This window comes from Rhamphochromis longiceps, linkage group LG3 (genome assembly GCF_057381845.1).
Source record: "Rhamphochromis longiceps isolate RC_006_pf linkage group LG3, R_longiceps_female_GT1.1, whole genome shotgun sequence".
NCBI classification, from domain to species: Eukaryota; Metazoa; Chordata; class Actinopteri; order Cichliformes; family Cichlidae; genus Rhamphochromis; species Rhamphochromis longiceps.
The window spans coordinates 55,197,807-55,216,892 of NC_140559.1; the positions used below are offsets into that span (position 1 = coordinate 55,197,807).

The 19,086-nt window shown below is 40.4% G+C and overlaps 1 protein-coding gene across 1 annotated transcript; it reads left to right on the top strand.

The window, feature by feature from the left end:
* Nucleotides 1–13,622: 13,622 nt before the first annotated feature.
* LOC146675338 (E3 SUMO-protein ligase KIAA1586-like) lies at nt 13,623–15,802 on the top strand. The gene has a single exon (XM_085401146.1). It carries the CDS (start codon nt 13,769–13,771, stop codon nt 15,800–15,802), a length of 2,034 nt encoding a protein of 677 aa, XP_085257272.1. The 5' UTR covers nt 13,623–13,768.
* The last annotated feature ends 3,284 nt before the right edge of the window (nt 15,803–19,086 follow it).

Sequence of the window (19,086 nt, forward strand, 5' to 3'; positions counted from 1 at the left end):
TCACCACTGTCCACATTTGCAGCTGGTACGTCAACCTCCACTTGTCCAACACAACTGCTGTCCACTGCCTCCATGACATGTTTATTTTGTTGTTGTTCTTCTGTCAGACCTTCATCGATCATCAAGCCTGTAAGATAAAAATAGTGCATAGACAAAAGGTTAATGTACACCAATATTCCAATGACATGTGTGTGATTCATCTTTAAGTTATGTGTGGATTAGTATACCATAAGAGCAATTTAGTATGTTTTTGGAGGGGGGGGGTGTTTACCTGCAATGGGTGCTCTTTTTCGCTTCTGTTGCATACGCCTTGCGTGCCGGTCCGAGTCTGACACAGGTTTGTCGTCGTGCCCCAGTGTTGGTGCCCAGTCTGGATTTGTTACATCCATTTCATATGCTGGTTTGCCTGAAATAATGCCAAATCAAAAGCTACTCAGTCGACATGACGTGGTTGTGCAGCATCACACGTTAGCATGTTTTATCTCATTATCTATGACCGCAGCGCATTGAGAAAAAACACTAAAAGCCTTTTAATAGTGATATGAATTAATTTAGAACTCACCGGAGAGAAAATGCCGCGAGCAAACCAACAAAAAGCTGGAGATTGCACGGAACTCGATATCCGCTCGTCTCACCGCTGCAATCCATGCCTGGCGTCTTTGTTTGGTGATATCGGATACATGGGATCCCTCACGTCGCCGCCAGGATGGAAAACGATGAAAAGAGCCCATTATCCAGTTTCTTGCCTTCACGATCGTGAGATCTAACGTTGCAACCGACTACACAACACGTACGAACCATAGCTGAAGCTGTCATGGCGGCGGGGGGCGTGGCCCGCCTCCTGTGACATCACGCTCCAAAGCGACAATCTCATTGGCTTAGGGAGTGATGATGTCATAGATCTTAAGAATCCTTTGATGTTTTTCTATAAATAGGGGTGAGCAACAGCAAGTTTCAGTTCGTTTCAGCAGCAGCATCAGAAACCATCCACGAGCTGAGAAATCATCGTGGAGAAGAAAAGCGCTCCTGGAAAAGTAAGAAAGTACGTAAAGAAGAAATGGTTCCACTTGTTCCACAGGAGAGACGCTACGGCTTCCTCACCTGATGTAGCCTCGTCTTGCTCCACCTCTGTTAACCCCACCAACCAGTCCCGGCAGTTGACTGTCCCCTCCTGAGCCTGGTTCTGCCGGAGGTTTGTCCTCGTTTACAGGCAGTTTTTCCTCCCCACTGTCACCAAGTGGAGAGGAAACCAGTCCAACGCTGGTCTCTCAATCTCCCGTTGGAGAGCCAAAGATGCATGCTGACGTGAGGAGTCCTGCGTAAAACGACGAATTTTGCCCATTTTACATTTAAACTCCACCAAAGATGTTTTAAATGGATGAGGAATCATCCACTTAAAACATCTTTGCGAGTCGTTTTGTTGTGATCGTCTAACCAAGCCTGCTGACGTGAGGAGTCACGATCGCAAGGAATTTTGCGCATTTTACATTTAAATGCAACCAAAGATGTTTTAAATGGATGAGGAATCATCCATTTAAAACATCTTTGCGAGTCATTTTTTTGTGATCGTCTAACCATGCATGCTGACGTGACGAGTCCTGCGTAAAACGAGGAATTTTGCGCATTTTACATTTAAACGCCACCAAAGATGTTTTAAATGGATGAGGAATCATCCATGTAAAACATCTTTGCGAGTCATTTTTTTGTGATCGTCTAACCAAGCCTGCTGACGTGAGGAGTCACGATCGCGAGGAATTTTGCGCATTTTACATTTAAACGCAACCAAAGATGTTTTAAATGGATGATTCCTCATCCATTTAAAACATCTTTGCGAGTCATTTTTTTGTGATCGTCTAACCAAGCCTGCTGACGTGAGGAGTCACGATCGCGAGGAATTTTGCGCATTTTACATTTAAACGCAACCAAAGATGTTTTAAATGGATGAGGAATCATCCATTTAAACATATTTGCGAGTCATTTTTTTGTGATCGTCTAACCAAGCATGCTGACGTGAGGAGTCACGATCGCGAGGAATTTTGCGCATTTTACATTTAAACGCAACCAAAGATGTTTTAAATGGATGAGGAATCATCCACTTAAAACATCTTTGCGAGTCATTTTTTTGTGATCGTCTAACCAAGCCTGCTGACGTGAGGAGTCACGATCGCGAGGAATTTTGCGCATTTTACATTTAAACGCAACCAAAGATGTTTTAAATGGATGAGGAATCATCCACTTAAAACATCTTTGCGAGTCATTTTTTTGTGATCGTCTAACCAAGCATGCTGACGTGAGGAGTCACGATCGCGAGGAATTTTGCGCATTTTATATTTAAACGCAACCAAAGATGTTTTAAATGGATGAGGAATCATCCACTTAAAACATCTTTGCGAGTCATTTTTTGTGATCGTCTAACCAAGCCTGCTGACGTGAGGAGTCACGATCGCGAGGAATTTTGCGCATTTTACATTTAAACGCAACCAAAGATGTTTTAAATGGATGAGGAATCATCCATTTAAACATATTTGCGAGTCATTTTTTTGTGATCGTCTAACCAAGCCTGCTGACGTGAGGAGTCACGATCGCGAGGAATTTTGCTCATTTTACATTTAAACGCAACCAAAGATGTTTTAAATGGATGAGGAATCATCCACTTAAAACATCTTTGCGAGTCATTTTTTTGTGATCGTCTAACCAAGCATGCTGACGTGAGGAGTCACGATCGCGAGGAATTTTGCTCATTTTACATTTAAACGCAACCAAAGATGTTTTAAATGGATGAGGAATCATCCATTTAAACATATTTGCGAGTCATTTTTTTGTGATCGTCTAACCAAGCCTGCTGACGTGAGGAGTCACGATCGCGAGGAATTTTGCGCATTTTACATTTAAACCCAACCAAAGATGTTTTAAATGGATGATTCCTCATCCATTTAAACATATTTGCGAGTCATTTTTTTGTGATCGTCTAACCAAGCCTGCTGACGTGAGGAGTCACGATCGCGAGGAATTTTGCGCATTTTACATTTAAACGCAACCAAAGATGTTTTAAATGGATGATTCCTCATCCATTTAAAACATCTTTGCGAGTCATTTTTTTGTGATCGTCTAACCATGCATGCTGACGTGAGGAGTCACGATAGCGAGGAACTTTGCGCATTTTACATTTAAACGCAACCAAAGATGTTTTAAATGGATGAGGAATCATCCATTTAAAACATCTTTGCGAGTCATTTTTTTGTGATCGTATAACCAAGCATGCTGACGTGAGGAGTCACGATCGCGAGGAATTTTGCGCATTTTACATTTAAACGCAACCAAAGATGTTTTAAATGGATGAGGAATCATCCACTTAAAACATCTTTGCGAGTCATTTTTTTGTGATCGTCTAACCAAGCATGCTGACGTGAGGAGTCACGATCGCGAGGAATTTTGCGCATTTTACATTTAAACGCAACCAAAGATGTTTTAAATGGATGAGGAATCATCCATTTAAACATATTTGCGAGTCATTTTTTTGTGATCGTCTAACCAAGCATGCTGACGTGAGGAGTCACGATCGTGAGGAATTTTGCGCATTTTACATTTAAACGCAACCAAAGATGTTTTAAATGGATGAGGAATCATCCACTTAAAACATCTTTGCGAGTCATTTTTTTGTGATCGTCTAACCAAGCATGCTGACGTGAGGAGTCACGATCGCGAGGAATTTTGCGCATTTTACATTTAAACGCCACCAAAGATGTTTTAAATGGATGAGGAATCATCCATTTAAAACATCTCTGCGAGTCATTTTTTTGTGATCGTCTAACCAAGCCTGCTGACGTGAGGAGTCACGATCGCGAGGAATTTTGCGCATTTTACATTTAAACGCAACCAAAGATGTTTTAAATGGATGAGGAATCATCCATTTAAAACATATTTGCGAGTCATTTTTTTGTGATCGTCTAACCAAGCCTGCTGACGTGAGGAGTCACGATCGCGAGGAATTTTGCTCATTTTACATTTAAACGCAACCAAAGATGTTTTAAATGGATGAGGAATCATCCATTTAAAACATATTTGCGAGTCATTTTTTTGTGATCGTCTAACCAAGCCTGCTGACGTGAGGAGTCACGATCGCGAGGAATTTTGCTCATTTTACATTTAAACGCAACCAAAGATGTTTTAAATGGATGACGAATCATCCATTTAAACATATTTGCGAGTCATTTTTTTGTGATCGTCTAACCAAGCCTGCTGACGTGAGGAGTCACGATCGCGAGGAATTTTGTGCATTTTACATTTAAACGCAACCAAAGATGTTTTAAATGGATGATTCCTCATCCACTTAAAACATCTTTGCGAGTCATTTTTTTGTGATCGTCTAACCAAGCCTGCTGATGTGAGGAGTCACGATCGTGAGGAATTTTGCGCATTTTACATTTAAACGCAACCAAAGATGTTTTAAATGGATGAGGAATCATCCACTTAAAACATCTTTGCGAGTCATTTTTTTGTGATCGTCTAACCAAGCCTGCTGACGTGAGGAGTCACGATCGCGAGGAATTTTGCGCATTTTACATTTAAACGCAACCAAAGATGTTTTAAATGGATGAGGAATCATCCATTTAAAACATCTTTGCGAGTCATTTTTTTGTGATCGTCTAACCAAGCCTGCTGACGTGAGGAGTCACGATCGCGAGGAATTTTGCTCATTTTACATTTAAACGCAACCAAAGATGTTTTAAATGGATGAGGAATCATCCATTTAAAACATCTTTGCGAGTCATTTTTTTGTGATCGTCTAACCAAGCCTGCTGACGTGAGGAGTCACGATCGCGACGAATTTTGCGCATTTTACATTTAAACTCCACCAAAGATGTTTTAAATGGATGACGAATCATCCATTTAAAACATCTTTGCGAGTCATTTTTTTGTGATCGTCTAACCAAGCATGCTGACGTGAGGAGTCACGATCGCGAGGAATTTTGCGCATTTTACATTTAAACGCCACCAAAGATGTTTTAAATGGATGAGGAATCATCCACTTAAAACATCTTTGCGAGTCATTTTTTGTGATCGTCTAACCAAGCATGCTGACGTGAGGAGTCACGATCGCGAGGAATTTTGCGCATTTTACATTTAAACCCAACCAACGATGTTTTAAATGGATGAGGAATCATCCACTTAAAACATCTTTGCGAGTCATTTTTTTGTGATCGTCTAACCAAGCCTGCTGACGTGAGGAGTCACGATCGTGAGGAATTTTGCGCATTTTACATTTAAACGCAACCAAAGATGTTTTAAATGGATGAGGAATCATCCACTTAAAACATCTTTGCGAGTCATTTTTTTGTGATCGTCTAACCAAGCATGCTGACGTGAGGAGTCACGATCGCGAGGAATTTTGCTCATTTTACATTTAAACGCAACCAAAGATGTTTTAAATGGATGAGGAATCATCCATTTAAAACATCTTTGCGAGTCATTTTTTTGTGATCGTCTAACCAAGCCTGCTGACGTGAGGAGTCACGATCGCGAGGAATTTTGCTCATTTTACATTTAAACGCAACCAAATATGTTTAAATGAATGAGGAATCATCCATTTAAACATATTTGCGAGTCATTTTTTTGTGATCGTCTAACCAAGCCTGCTGACGTGAGGAGTCACGATCGCGAGGAATTTTGTGCATTTTACATTTAAACCCAACCAAAGATGTTTTAAATGGATGAGGAATCATCCATTTAAAACATCTTTGCGAGTCATTTTTTGTGATCGTCTAACCAAGCCTGCTGACGTGAGGAGTCACGATCGCGAGGAATTTTGCGCATTTTACATTTAAACCCAACCAACGATGTTTTAAATGGATGAGGAATCATCCACTTAAAACATCTTTGCGAGTCATTTTTTTGTGATCGTCTAACCAAGCCTGCTGACGTGAGGAGTCACGATCGTGAGGAATTTTGCGCATTTTACATTTAAACGCAACCAAAGATGTTTTAAATGGATGAGGAATCATCCACTTAAAACATCTTTGCGAGTCATTTTTTTGTGATCGTCTAACCAAGCCTGCTGACGTGAGGAGTCACGATCGCGAGGAATTTTGCTCATTTTACATTTAAACGCAACCAAAGATGTTTTAAATGGATGAGGAATCATCCACTTAAAACATCTTTGCGAGTCATTTTTTTGTGATCGTCTAACCAAGCATGCTGACGTGAGGAGTCACGATCGCGAGGAATTTTGCGCATTTTACATTTAAACCCAACCAACGATGTTTTAAATGGATGAGGAATCATCCACTTAAAACATCTTTGCGAGTCATTTTTTTGTGATCGTCTAACCAAGCCTGCTGACGTGAGGAGTCACGATCGTGAGGAATTTTGCGCATTTTACATTTAAACCCAACCAAAGATGTTTTAAATGGATGATTCCTCATCCATGTAAAACATCTTTGCGAGTCATTTTTTTGTGATCGTCTAACCAAGCATGCTGACGTGAGGAGTCACGATCGCGAGGAATTTTGCGCATTTTACATTTAAACGCAACCAAAGATGTTTTAAATGGATGAGGAATCATCCACTTAAAACATCTTTGCGAGTCATTTTTTTGTGATCGTCTAACCAAGCCTGCTGACGTGAGGAGTCACGATCGCGAGGAATTTTGCGCATTTTACATTTAAACGCAACCAAAGATGTTTTAAATGGATGAGGAATCATCCATTTAAACATATTTGCGAGTCATTTTTTTGTGATCGTCTAACCAAGCCTGCTGACGTGAGGAGTCACGATCGCGAGGAATTTTGCGCATTTTACATTTAAACGCAACCAAAGATGTTTTAAATGGATGAGGAATCATCCACTTAAAACATCTCTGCGAGTCATTTTTTTGTGATCGTCTAACCAAGCCTGCTGACGTGAGGAGTCACGATCGCGAGGAATTTTGCGCATTTTACATTTAAACGCAACCAAAGATGTTTTAAATGGATGAGGAATCATCCATTTAAAACATCTTTGCGAGTCATTTTTTTGTGATCGTCTAACCAAGCCTGCTGACGTGAGGAGTCACGATCGCGAGGAATTTTGCTCATTTTACATTTAAACGCAACCAAATATGTTTAAATGGATGAGGAATCATCCATTTAAACATATTTGCGAGTCATTTTTTTGTGATCGTCTAACCAAGCCTGCTGACGTGAGGAGTCACGATCGCGAGGAATTTTGTGCATTTTACATTTAAACCCAACCAAAGATCTTTTAAATGGATGAGGAATCATCCACTTAAAACATCTTTGCGAGTCATTTTTTTGTGATCGTCTAACCAAGCCTGCTGATGTGAGGAGTCACGATCGTGAGGAATTTTGCGCATTTTACATTTAAACGCAACCAAAGATGTTTTAAATGGATGAGGAATCATCCACTTAAAACATCTTTGCGAGTCATTTTTTTGTGATCGTCTAACCAAGCCTGCTGACGTGAGGAGTCACGATCGCGACGAATTTTGCGCATTTTACATTTAAACGCAACCAAAGATGTTTTAAATGGATGAGGAATCATCCACTTAAAACATCTTTGCGAGTCATTTTTTTGTGATCGTCTAACCAAGCATGCTGACGTGAGGAGTCACGATCGCGAGGAATTTTGCCCATTTTACATTTAAACTCCACCAAAGATGTTTTAAATGGATGAGGAATCATCCATTTAAAACATCTCTGCGAGTCATTTTTTTGTGATCGTCTAACCAAGCATGCTGACGTGAGGAGTCACGATCGCGACGAATTTTGCGCATTTTACATTTAAACTCCACCAAAGATGTTTTAAATGGATGACGAATCATCCATTTAAAACATCTTTGCGAGTCATTTTTTTGTGATCGTCTAACCAAGCATGCTGACGTGAGGAGTCACGATCGTGAGGAATTTTGCGCATTTTACATTTAAACGCCACCAAAGATGTTTTAAATGGATGAGGAATCATCCACTTAAAACATCTTTGCGAGTCATTTTTTTGTGATCGTCTAACCAAGCATGCCGACGTGAGGAGTCACGATCGCGAGGAATTTTGCGCATTTTACATTTAAACGCCACCAAAGATGTTTTAAATGGATGAGGAATCATCCATTTAAAACATCTTTGCGAGTCATTTTTTTGTGATCGTCTAACCAAGCCTGCTGACGTGAGGAGTCACGATCGCGACGAATTTTACCCATTTTACATTTAAACTCCACCAAAGATGTTTTAAATGGATGAGGAATCATCCATTTAAAACATCTCTGCGAGTCATTTTTTTGTGATCGTCTAACCAAGCATGCTGACGTGAGGAGTCACGATCGCGACGAATTTTGCCCATTTTACATTTAAACTCCACCAAAGATGTTTTAAATGGATGAGGAATCATCCACTTAAAACATCTTTGCGAGTCATTTTTTTGTGATCGTCTAACCAAGCCTGCTGACGTGAGGAGTCACGATCGCGAGGAATTTTGCTCATTTTACATTTAAACGCAACCAAAGATGTTTTAAATGGATGAGGAATCATCCACTTAAAACATCTTTGCGAGTCATTTTTTTGTGATCGTCTAACCAAGCATGCTGACGTGAGGAGTCACGATCGCGAGGAATTTTGCGCATTTTACATTTAAACCCAACCAACGATGTTTTAAATGGATGAGGAATCATCCATTTAAACATATTTGCGAGTCATTTTTTTGTGATCGTCTAACCAAGCCTGCTGACGTGAGGAGTCACGATCGCGAGGAATTTTGCGCATTTTACATTTAAACGCAACCAAAGATGTTTTAAATGGATGATTCCTCATCCATGTAAAACATCTTTGCGAGTCATTTTTTTGTGATCGTCTAACCAAGCATGCTGACGTGAGGAGTCACGATCGCGAGGAATTTTGCGCATTTTACATTTAAACCCAACCAAAGATGTTTTAAATGGATGAGGAATCATCCATTTAAAACATCTTTGCGAGTCATTTTTTTGTGATCGTCTAACCAAGCCTGCTGACATGAGGAGTCACGATCGTGAGGAATTTTGCACATTTTACATTTAAACTCCACCAAAGATGTTTTAAATGGATGAGGAATCATCCATTTAAAACATATTTGCAAGTCGTTTTAATGTTGTTGGGTAACCAAGCATGCTGACGTGAGGAGTCACGATCGCTAGGAATTTTGCGCATTTTACATTTAAATGCAACCAAAGATGTTTTAAATGGATGAGGAATCATCCATTTAAAACATATTTGCAAGTCGTTTTAATGTTGTCGGGTAACCAAGCATGCTGACGTGAGGAGTCACGATCACGATGAATTTTGCCCATTTTACATTTAAACTCCACCAAAGATGTTTTAAAAGGATGAGGAATCATCCATTTAAAACCCCCAACCAGTCCCGGCAGTTGACTGTCCCTCCTGAGCCTGGTTCTGCCGGAGGTTTCTGCCCGTTTAAAGGCAGTTTTTCCTCCCCACTGTCGCCAAGTGCTTGCTCAGAGGGGATTGTTGGGGTTTTCTCTCCTCTGCCTTTTTTCTTCATTTATTTGTTTGTTTAACTTTTTTCACCTTATCTAAATAATAAACCAATTAAATTTATCCTTTGAGTATTTTTCATCTCATCTTTACAGAATCTTTCCAAAACATTTTCAAACATTCAGATCTGTCTTTTATTTTCTTCTTGAAACCTCATAAATGGTGAACTAAAGACCCAGAATATGGTTTGAAACATAGTTTCAGCTGAAACTGGCATAACATTGTGTGTGTGTGTGTGTGTGTGTGTGTGTGTGTGTGTGTGTGTGTGTGTGTGTGTGTGTGTGTGTGTGTCACTAGTTTGGTCATCATGTTTAGACTCATTCACTCCAACGTTATTTAGGCCAAATCTTTAAAACTGTATGATTGCATACACATTTTCAATTCACTTCAATCGCACAAATAATTATTTGCAGTATCTTATTTATTATGAAAATGTCATGCCTGATCATTTGTGCCTACACCACCAAAAATGGGGGCAAAAGGGAGGAGATCATGTTTAATCGGCTATAAGAAAAGGTCAGAAATATAAGTGCCGACATGAGCAGTGTCCACAGAAACCTCTGAATCTCAGCTCAAAGCTCAAATAAACCATTTCTACAACCAGCAAACAAAGCAAAGACACCAAACAGTTAAAAGAGCAGTGACATCACCACGAATCTGTGGTCAGGTAATATCCATGTTTTGATTGATGATTTTCTGGAGTTAAATGTGAACCGAAGCATATTTTGGGTGTTATATGCTATTAAATACTTTTAAATAAATTAGGTGTGGAAATAAAAAAATCAAAATTTCCTCTGTTTGAGTCACAGAAACTTTGACATAGTAACATTTGCAGTAAGTCCTAAATGTTCACCTTTAAAGTGTTTGTGCTAATAACACCATGTGCAGTAAGACAGGCATGGAGAACAGCACTGACTGGGAGAGGCTTTGAACAGCTGACACACTCAGTTCAGTGCAACATATCAGACTTTAAGAATGCACAAGCACCTAAAATCTATTCATTTAGTCTATCATCTGTGATATTATCATGTAAAATGATGATGTATCGTTCACCTCCATTGTTTAAACAAGTAGCCCTTAAGTATTTAATATTCATATGTTAAAACACTGAAATTTGTCTGTTGTCTCACTGGCTGATAGTGCCCCACAGGCCTCAGTGTGAGCTTGATGCCATTATAATGTTACAGTTGTTTAATGTGTAGGTGCTCATGATATAGACCACAGGGTCTGTGTAGATACAGGTGGGACACAACACAGAAACTTGTCACTAACATATGTTCCTCTCTCGTGATCAGTAACATCAGTTTTCACTGCAGTGATACAAACCATGAATTACACCCGTATAAAACCCTCCCAAATCAAAACAGCTCACTGATGCAGATCCTCTGCAGTGCCTCTCTTGGTTCTTTTAAAAATTCCTGCATGTGTGAGTTGCTGAAGCACACCCCGCCGTTCCCCCTTTTTGAAAACAAAGGAACGGTGGGACTGAGGCAATTTTACCTCAGGATGGCCAGTGACCACATACCAGTGATTCAGCAAAACTCACCTGAGGAATCCAGCCTGACAACGCCAAATTGTTGAGGAAAATTTAACAATAACCTGCACCCAGTGAGCTTGATTTGAAGTGGGTTTAATAAACACATTACAATGTGGAGAGAGCTTCCCAGTGAAACACCAGGACCATCTCTGAATTGTGGCCACCGCCCTTACATCTTATATACAGACAAAGAACATTCCACAAACTCTTACATGTTATTTTGAATCAGCAGTGATACATCCTACACTTCCTCTATTCAACTGTAACTACACAAAGCAGCCATGAATGTCCAGCACACACGTGTGTGCGTGTGTAGAGAGAGAGAGCTCACAAAATTAGGTGGTGTTCTTCATTGTAATAGTAAAGGTAACATGGGTCCCCACCATTTCTCAAAGACTTGTTTCTGTAGTCTGAGTATGTAATTTGTTCCATCAGATAGACATGGATCCATAGATTATATCTGGTTTTAACCATCTGATAGTTATGCATTTTAGGGCTGCAGTGAGTCATATATTTAGCAAGTAAGTTTTGGCTTTGCAGTCAATATGTTCTGCAATCCTTCCCAACACTGCTGCTGTAGGACTTAGTGGAATATTTACCTTGGAAAATGTCTTTGAGAGCATCAAATATCTGCCTCCAGAATACACAGAGTTTAGGGCAGAGCCACAATATATGAGTGTGGTTGGCAGAGTGTGTCCCACAGTTCCTCCAGCATGAACTCAGATGTGTTGGACCCATCTTAGCAGTTATTTCTGGAGTTCTGTAGAATCTGGTACATTAACGCCCCCTTTATTTTGGGCAACTGCAGGATTTTGAGTCTAATTCTAGGCCGCTGTTTAGCCTACATGAAGTTAGAAATTCTTCAATACAGCTTGGACTCTCCACCATTTGACCCTTAGAATTGAAGAAGCTTCTCGGATGAGAGGTGAAACGTCTTCAAGTAACTCAAAGAAGTCCAGACGCTTTTCTTTGCAAGCTCCTTAGACTACAATGACCTGGATGACTGAGAACCTTCACAGACTTCTCCACACTTTAAATGCGCTCTAATGATGGGAACGTGTGGTAACATTCAGTCTTAACTGAAATAACATATTGCATCTATAAATGGGATTAAAATGTTTACCAAAGACTAACGTTTTTCATTCAGAACAAACAGCATATTTCAGGTTAGGGCTGCACAACTAGTTTGTCCAATATTAAAATGACAGTTGTTACAATTATTCACAGATTGTTGTGGCAAAATGTGTTTTGATTGCACTGTCATGTCAGAATACTGCTTTCACCTTTACTTTGTGCTACACTCATGTTAATTAATCTTCATAAATTAATGTTTGCAAACACAAAGTATAAAGTTTTCCACTCTGCTATTTGTACCTGCACAACAGATGTGAATAAAACTCAAACCTATACGAGGCTCCTTCTCCGTTTCCCTGCAACATTTTGTATAGATCTAACTTTTTGCCACATAAATAACCTTCTGATGTGTTTACAGTAAATGTATTTGATAGTAGCTTATTTTGTAACTTTTAGTGGGCCTATGCAATGTTCCCTCTAAGCTGCGCACTGCTGGCACAGTCTCTGCGCACAGAAATTCTGCGTTGCGCACAAAAAAATCTAACCTGAATTGAAATTAAAATTAACACTTTAACAATTCTGTTTTGCAGTGTTAGTCAGTAAGTGACTGGCTGCTCCCATATGGGAACGATGCCACCTTATCCCATAGTCCAGCCAATAATGCGTATATGCGCAGCCAATCAACGTTGTTGACAGGCTATGACAGCGTCCTTATGTGCCGACACCAGTGTTTTAGCTGGCAAAGCGGCGTGGCTGATGTGGAGTGAAGCCATGTTAATGACAACGTGTACAACCATTGGAGATGTGAGCAGGACAGACGGAACAATTGACGGAAAAATTGGGGACTTTACACCAGTTTTTAAATCGTGTTGATAGGCCACGTAAAACCAGAGTTGTGATAAAAAAAAATGCAATGTTTGGTTTTCTTCCTGAATACTGGTTGTTTATATTTACTGCGGGAAGAAACGGTTAAATTGGCGTTTTATAAGAAAAAAGGCTCGAAAGCGCTCTCCACCTGTGAGCAAAAACAAACCCCACCCCCTCTGCCTTTCCTATTCGTCTAAAAAAGTACCATGTCGACCAATCAAAAAATGATAATGCAACGTGGCATCTAGTTGTTAAGAAACGGGGGAAGTTTTAGGAGTGACGGTGGTGTTTTGAGATGTGAGAGATTTGCGACGTTTAGCGCAAATCTTGTGTAGTTAGTGTGTAGTGTAGTCAGTAGTTTTGTTGTGTGCGTCAGAACAATGAGGCGACTGCTGAATGTTACAGGTGTTACAGGAGCAGTGCTTTAAGTGGGCCGGTACGCGCCGGTACTCAGTACCGCCACTTCTAAATATAGCTCTTGAGAGTACCGCCACCTCTCCATGCGCCCAGAACGTGCTTTTAGCGTACCGGTACTCTCATTTGCACATCGTTTGGCTGCACTGCCGCTTTTCAGAGCGCCCTTCACAAGCACGCTTCCTAATTCGTCCCACCGAGAGCAGAGACTACATTACCCATACACCAATGTGTTTTACAAGTGAAAAGCGCATGCGTCGCTTTTGCCGTTGTCATGTCAACAACTCAACGTGGTCCGGAGAGGGTGTGTAAAACGCGCAAACAGCTGCTCGTTAAAATACAAAAACAATGAACACTTAATATGCTCTCCTGGCTTCAGACTCTGAGTAGTAAAAGAACAAGGTCAGAATCAGAGGACTCGCTGGCTGACACCCCACCGAGCCAGAATGATATCGCTGCAGGTCAGACGCAAGCTAATGAAAGCTGCACTAGTGCCGCAGCCGCGGACGACGGCACTTTTGGCGACGACGAGGACGAGAATGACACCATTTCTACCGATGACAACAGCCGCGTTAGCGAGCATGAGTGGCCAGAATGTTGGTCCCAAGCACAAGTCCGGTATTTCTCCACAAATTACAAGTGGCTGATCAGCAGAAATCAAAAGTTGGGTTGTAGTGTGTGTAGTCAAGTTTGTGCTCGCGTGGACATGCAGCAAGGGCAGAGAGTGTCGCAGGAGTGGAGTGGGTGCTTAATCTCGTCTTTTGGAAGGGACAAGGCTGCACAACAAAACTCACTACGAAAGAAAATAAAAGAGCACAGAGACTCAATTTATCACAAGAAAGCAGTTGAAATAAAAGAGAAGGCAACACAAAATACAATGCAAAAACACATTGAAGATATGAGAAAGGCTGACTACGCTTCAACTTGCAATGTGTTTAGAACAGCTTATAAGATTGGCAAGCATGGGCGTCCCTTTACAGACATGCCAATAGATGTCCAGTTGCAAGTCTTAAATGGTGTCAAGATGGGCAGAGTTTTGCACTCTAATAACTCATGTGCAAATATACTGGATCACATTGCAGCTGAAATGAAAAAGAAGGTAGTCAATGACATAGTGATGAATGAAAGAAAATTGTGTGTGCTCATTGATGAATCCACTACAATAAGTGGAAAGTCTGTGCTTGTCGTGTGCCTGCGGTCAGCTATTTCCAGTGAAAATCCAGACACAATATTTTTTGAACTGATTGAGCTGCAGGGGACCACAGCAAAGGACATCACTGAAGCACTGTTAGGATGTCTTCATAATAATGGCTTTGACCCTCACTACCTACAGCAACATTTGTTGGCATTTGCTTGTGATGGAGCCTCAGTGATGCTTGGGAGGAAAGCAGGAGTTGCTGCGCAGCTTTGTTCCAAATTCCCTTACCTGTTTGTCTGGCATTGTTCCAATCACAGACTGGAACTGGCAGTTTGTGATGTTTTGAAGGAGGTAGGAGGAATCAACCACTTTAAAATATTCTTAGATCAGCTTTACTCCCTCTACCATGCATCACCAAAAAACCAAAGGGAGTTAACCGAGAGTGCTCACAATGTTGGACAACGTCTCCTTGTGATAGGCCGTGTTTTATCAGTGCGTTGGGTTGCTTCAAGTGAGAGAACAGTGAAAGCAGTATGGGAGAACTACCAAGCTCTGCAGGTACACTTTACAAGTGCTGCTGCTGATACCAGCAGGGACTCAAGAGAGAGAGCAAAATACAAAGGACTCAATGATGTTCTCACTACTGTTTCTTTTGTGGTCAATCTTGGCATCATGTATGACGCTTTCACAGAACTCAGTGACCTCTCAAGAATGCTCCAGAGATGGGACATGACTTTGGATCAAGCAGACAGGCAGCTGGACCGACAAATCCGGGTGTTTGAGTCAATGGTATCCACACCTGGTCCCACACAAACTGCCATTGAAGCTGAAAAGGAGAAAATCTTCAGAAATGTATGCCTGCATGAAAATCAGAGGGTTATAAAAATCAACCATGGCCAATTTTTCCGTAGCCTGGCTGAAAATGTTAAGTGCAGGATGACTCCAACAACTTCCTCGCATGTCAGTAAAACCTCATCTGAAAAGACAGATAGTCACCTCCTCTCAGACATCAAGGTCCTCCAGTCTGACTCCTGGCCTGCATCTCTAGATATTCAATATGGGGATGCAGCGGTCAGACGTTTATGTCAGAGATTCAGAGTTGGGGAGAGGGAAAGTGTCCTAGGATTTAGGGAGTATAAAGACCTTAAAGCGTCCAAGACACCAGCAGCCCTGAAGCCGCTTCTTACAGCTGTCCACACCATTGCAGTATCAACAAGTGAATGCGAGCGAGCTTTCAGCTCAATGAATGATACTTGACAGATAAAATAAACTCTCTCAACATCAAAAGGCTTTCAAATATGATTTTCCTGAAATGCAACGGACCACCCTTGGATCAGTTTAACACACAAACATATGTGCAGACATGGCTGGCACTAGGGAGGAGAAGTGCAGCATCCACAAACTGCGAAGCCCAAAGTGAAAGGAAAGTGGAGCCCAAAACGTGCTGGAGCCTTTTCTAGGTAAAATGATTTGTACAGTATTTCTCATTTTTCATTTGGTGTACTGTGATTGTATTTTGCTGAATCTGCTTTTGTATATTTTTCAGGGGTAAAGAAATGAACCATCTTCAAGACTCAAGATTATGTTCTACTGTTCTATGGTTATTATGTTTGGGTTGCTTCAAGTGAGAGAACAGTGAAAGTAGTATGGGAGAACTACCAAGCTCTGCAGGTACACTTTACAAGTGCTGCTGCTGATAGCAGCAGTGACTCAAGAGAGAGCAAAATACAAATTAGTTTATAATTTATTTTATGTACATTTTGTTAAAAAACAAATTCAATACCTTTTTGCACATTTTATTTATGTTCAGTAGCTCTTTCTAGCTCAAGCAAATCCACAAACTAATAAAATGATTTATTATTTTGTATAAGGTTGTCTGTTGACTGTTGTATATAAAACCCATTCAATATAGTTGTTGTTACCTCAGGGGAGGCGGAAAAAAAATAGAGTACCGGCACCTCTTCTGGGCCACTTAAAGCACTGTACAGGAGTGATACATCTGCTGCTGTCAGGCCTGCAGGTATCAGACTGTTGTTCTCCTTTATCTCATAGTGGACAGAAATTATTTTTTGGAGTGGCACAAATAATTTGTGTGGCATCAGATTTGATGCAGAACAGCTGATTGTTCTGTAAATAGTTTGAAATGTTTATTTAAAAACGCCTTGGCTGCATTTAAAAAAATAGCTGCAAAAAACTTTGTTTGCCAAACTGAGTTACTTTTTTGAAGAAGTAACTATATAATTAATTGCCCAGCATTGGTCATTATATACTGTATTTTGGAGACAGAGAGTTACAGGACTCTCTCCCAGACCACAGACTCATAATACAAGTCAGAGCTGTATAAAAGAAAAAAAAGAAAAGAAAGAAAGTTGTGTTTTCGAAATTGGAGTTCAAGTTATTTTTACTTCCAATAGTGTTAACATACTACACAGGTCATGAACAAGATTTTTTTTTACATTTTCATGGTAAGTGGGCTAAAGCAGTTAATTAAAAGTAGTCTAACATAAATGTAAATGCTGTAATTTGATTATTTTAATAAACCATGTAACTTGGATGGATTCGATGCCGGCGTGACCACAGTGCACACGTCTGATGTCGCTCATTGGTCCAAGGGATCGCTCAGGGAGTTTGTGTGTTCGCTCAGACACGTGAAAAATTAGAGGGAACATTGGGCCTCTGACATTCAGTACCCAGTTATTAAAATGTTAAGTGTAAATCATCCCCAGCCCACAATAGCAGCTGAATTTACTACGATTTCAGATCTTTTTACATGTCAATAAGAAACCACCGATGTGTAAAACAGGCTGACAACACAATGACGTAAACCACACTGCTGCAACTGTGCAGCTCTCAGGTTTGATCTATTGTTTCTCTCTGTTTTTATGACATTTTTCACTGTGGATTACAACAACATCAACATTAGAAAATGAAATACATTTATAGTAGGTGATCATTAATCACTATTATTGGCACTATTAAAGGGCTCCAAAAATCAAACTTTGCTTAGGGCACCACGGAGGGCCAACCCTTTTTACACTTCAACGATTGTACACAAAATACAATCATCCATCCTTCTATCTATTTATTTTCTTCCGCTTATATAATTCAGCATCACAGGGAAGCTGGATCCCAGTTGTTTTTCACAGAGGGCCAAGCAGTGGAGGGAGCTGCCAACCTCCCAGCAATACATGTAAAAGCTTTATTTTATACTTACTCTGGTCATCTTTATCTATCATAAAAATGTTCTTCATGATCTGAAACACGTAAGTGTGGCAAATATGCAAACAGCTAAGAAATCAGGATGGGCTAAATCGTTTCTTACTGCACTTCTGTTAGGCGACTGAATAAAAACACAAAGTCAGCAGTCTGGCTATGAATGTCTTTAATGTTTCCCAGATCAGAATCACAGCATACAGTGTATAATAACTTCTAAAGTAAACAGAAATATCATCACCTCATTTATTTATATAATTTTACTTTACTTTTTTTAATAATCATCTTTTTTTTATTCCATTATTTAACATTTTTCTTCATCTCAAGTCTCGAGTTTCTGAGTTCAACAAAGAAAGTAGAAACAAGACAGCAGGTGCAGATTTGCAATGGACACCAAGCTGAGGGTTTCTCTGTGGGTGTCACTGTCTCTGTGCACGTTTGACACTGTGGACGTGACACAGGATCATCCAATCATGAAGTTTTGCTTTGCTGACAGTTTTTGAGTGTTGGAATAAAATAAATCCAGCAGTTATACCACAGAAAGGACAAAGTGTGGCTCTAACAGCTGTTGAACACACACAGACTGTGATGTTCTCCACACGTCACCCATCGCTCTGCACTTTTCCAGCATCCAACTGTTTTTCTGCTACATAACATCACTGCAGGAGAAAAACAACGGACAGACAGACAGCACAGTGTGACACGAGCAGGTCAGACCACCTGTGTGATCTCATGAGTCTGTGAGGATATGAGGCATCTTATGGTATCAAAGCCCTGGAGTCTGTCAAACATGGCTACATGTAAACACTGCTACATGTTAGGTGAGCTAACATTTAACTGACTGCACTTTTTTCAGTCTCAGTTTAGGTCATTTATGTCCTTACTGCGAATCACTGAAAGGCAAAGCTGGCTTTTATCGCTCTGATGTTATGCACATCATGCAGCACAGATTCATCTCTGATCACAAGACTCATTTTTCAAAATAAAAGCGAGCTAAGGCTTGAAAAGAGGACGACGATTTTATGACAATCGCAGAGAAAAGAGCAATGAAAGGATTTAAAACTTGATGAAAATGTTTTTTCTCACTGAAAACTAGCAAATGCTAATAAACAGCATGACTGGCCCTCTGCTGTGAGGGGGCTTCAGTGGAGATGACTTCTGCTACAGCAACCTTCCTGCTACAGGATGGTCACATGATAACGATCAACGTTATGACAAAAATAAAATAAATGTTGAAAAAACAAAGACAAAACTGATCGGTGGTAAGGATGAACTCATTTGAAACCTCAAGCTAACGGCCATTTTTTTCTTCTCATTACAAACTGCAC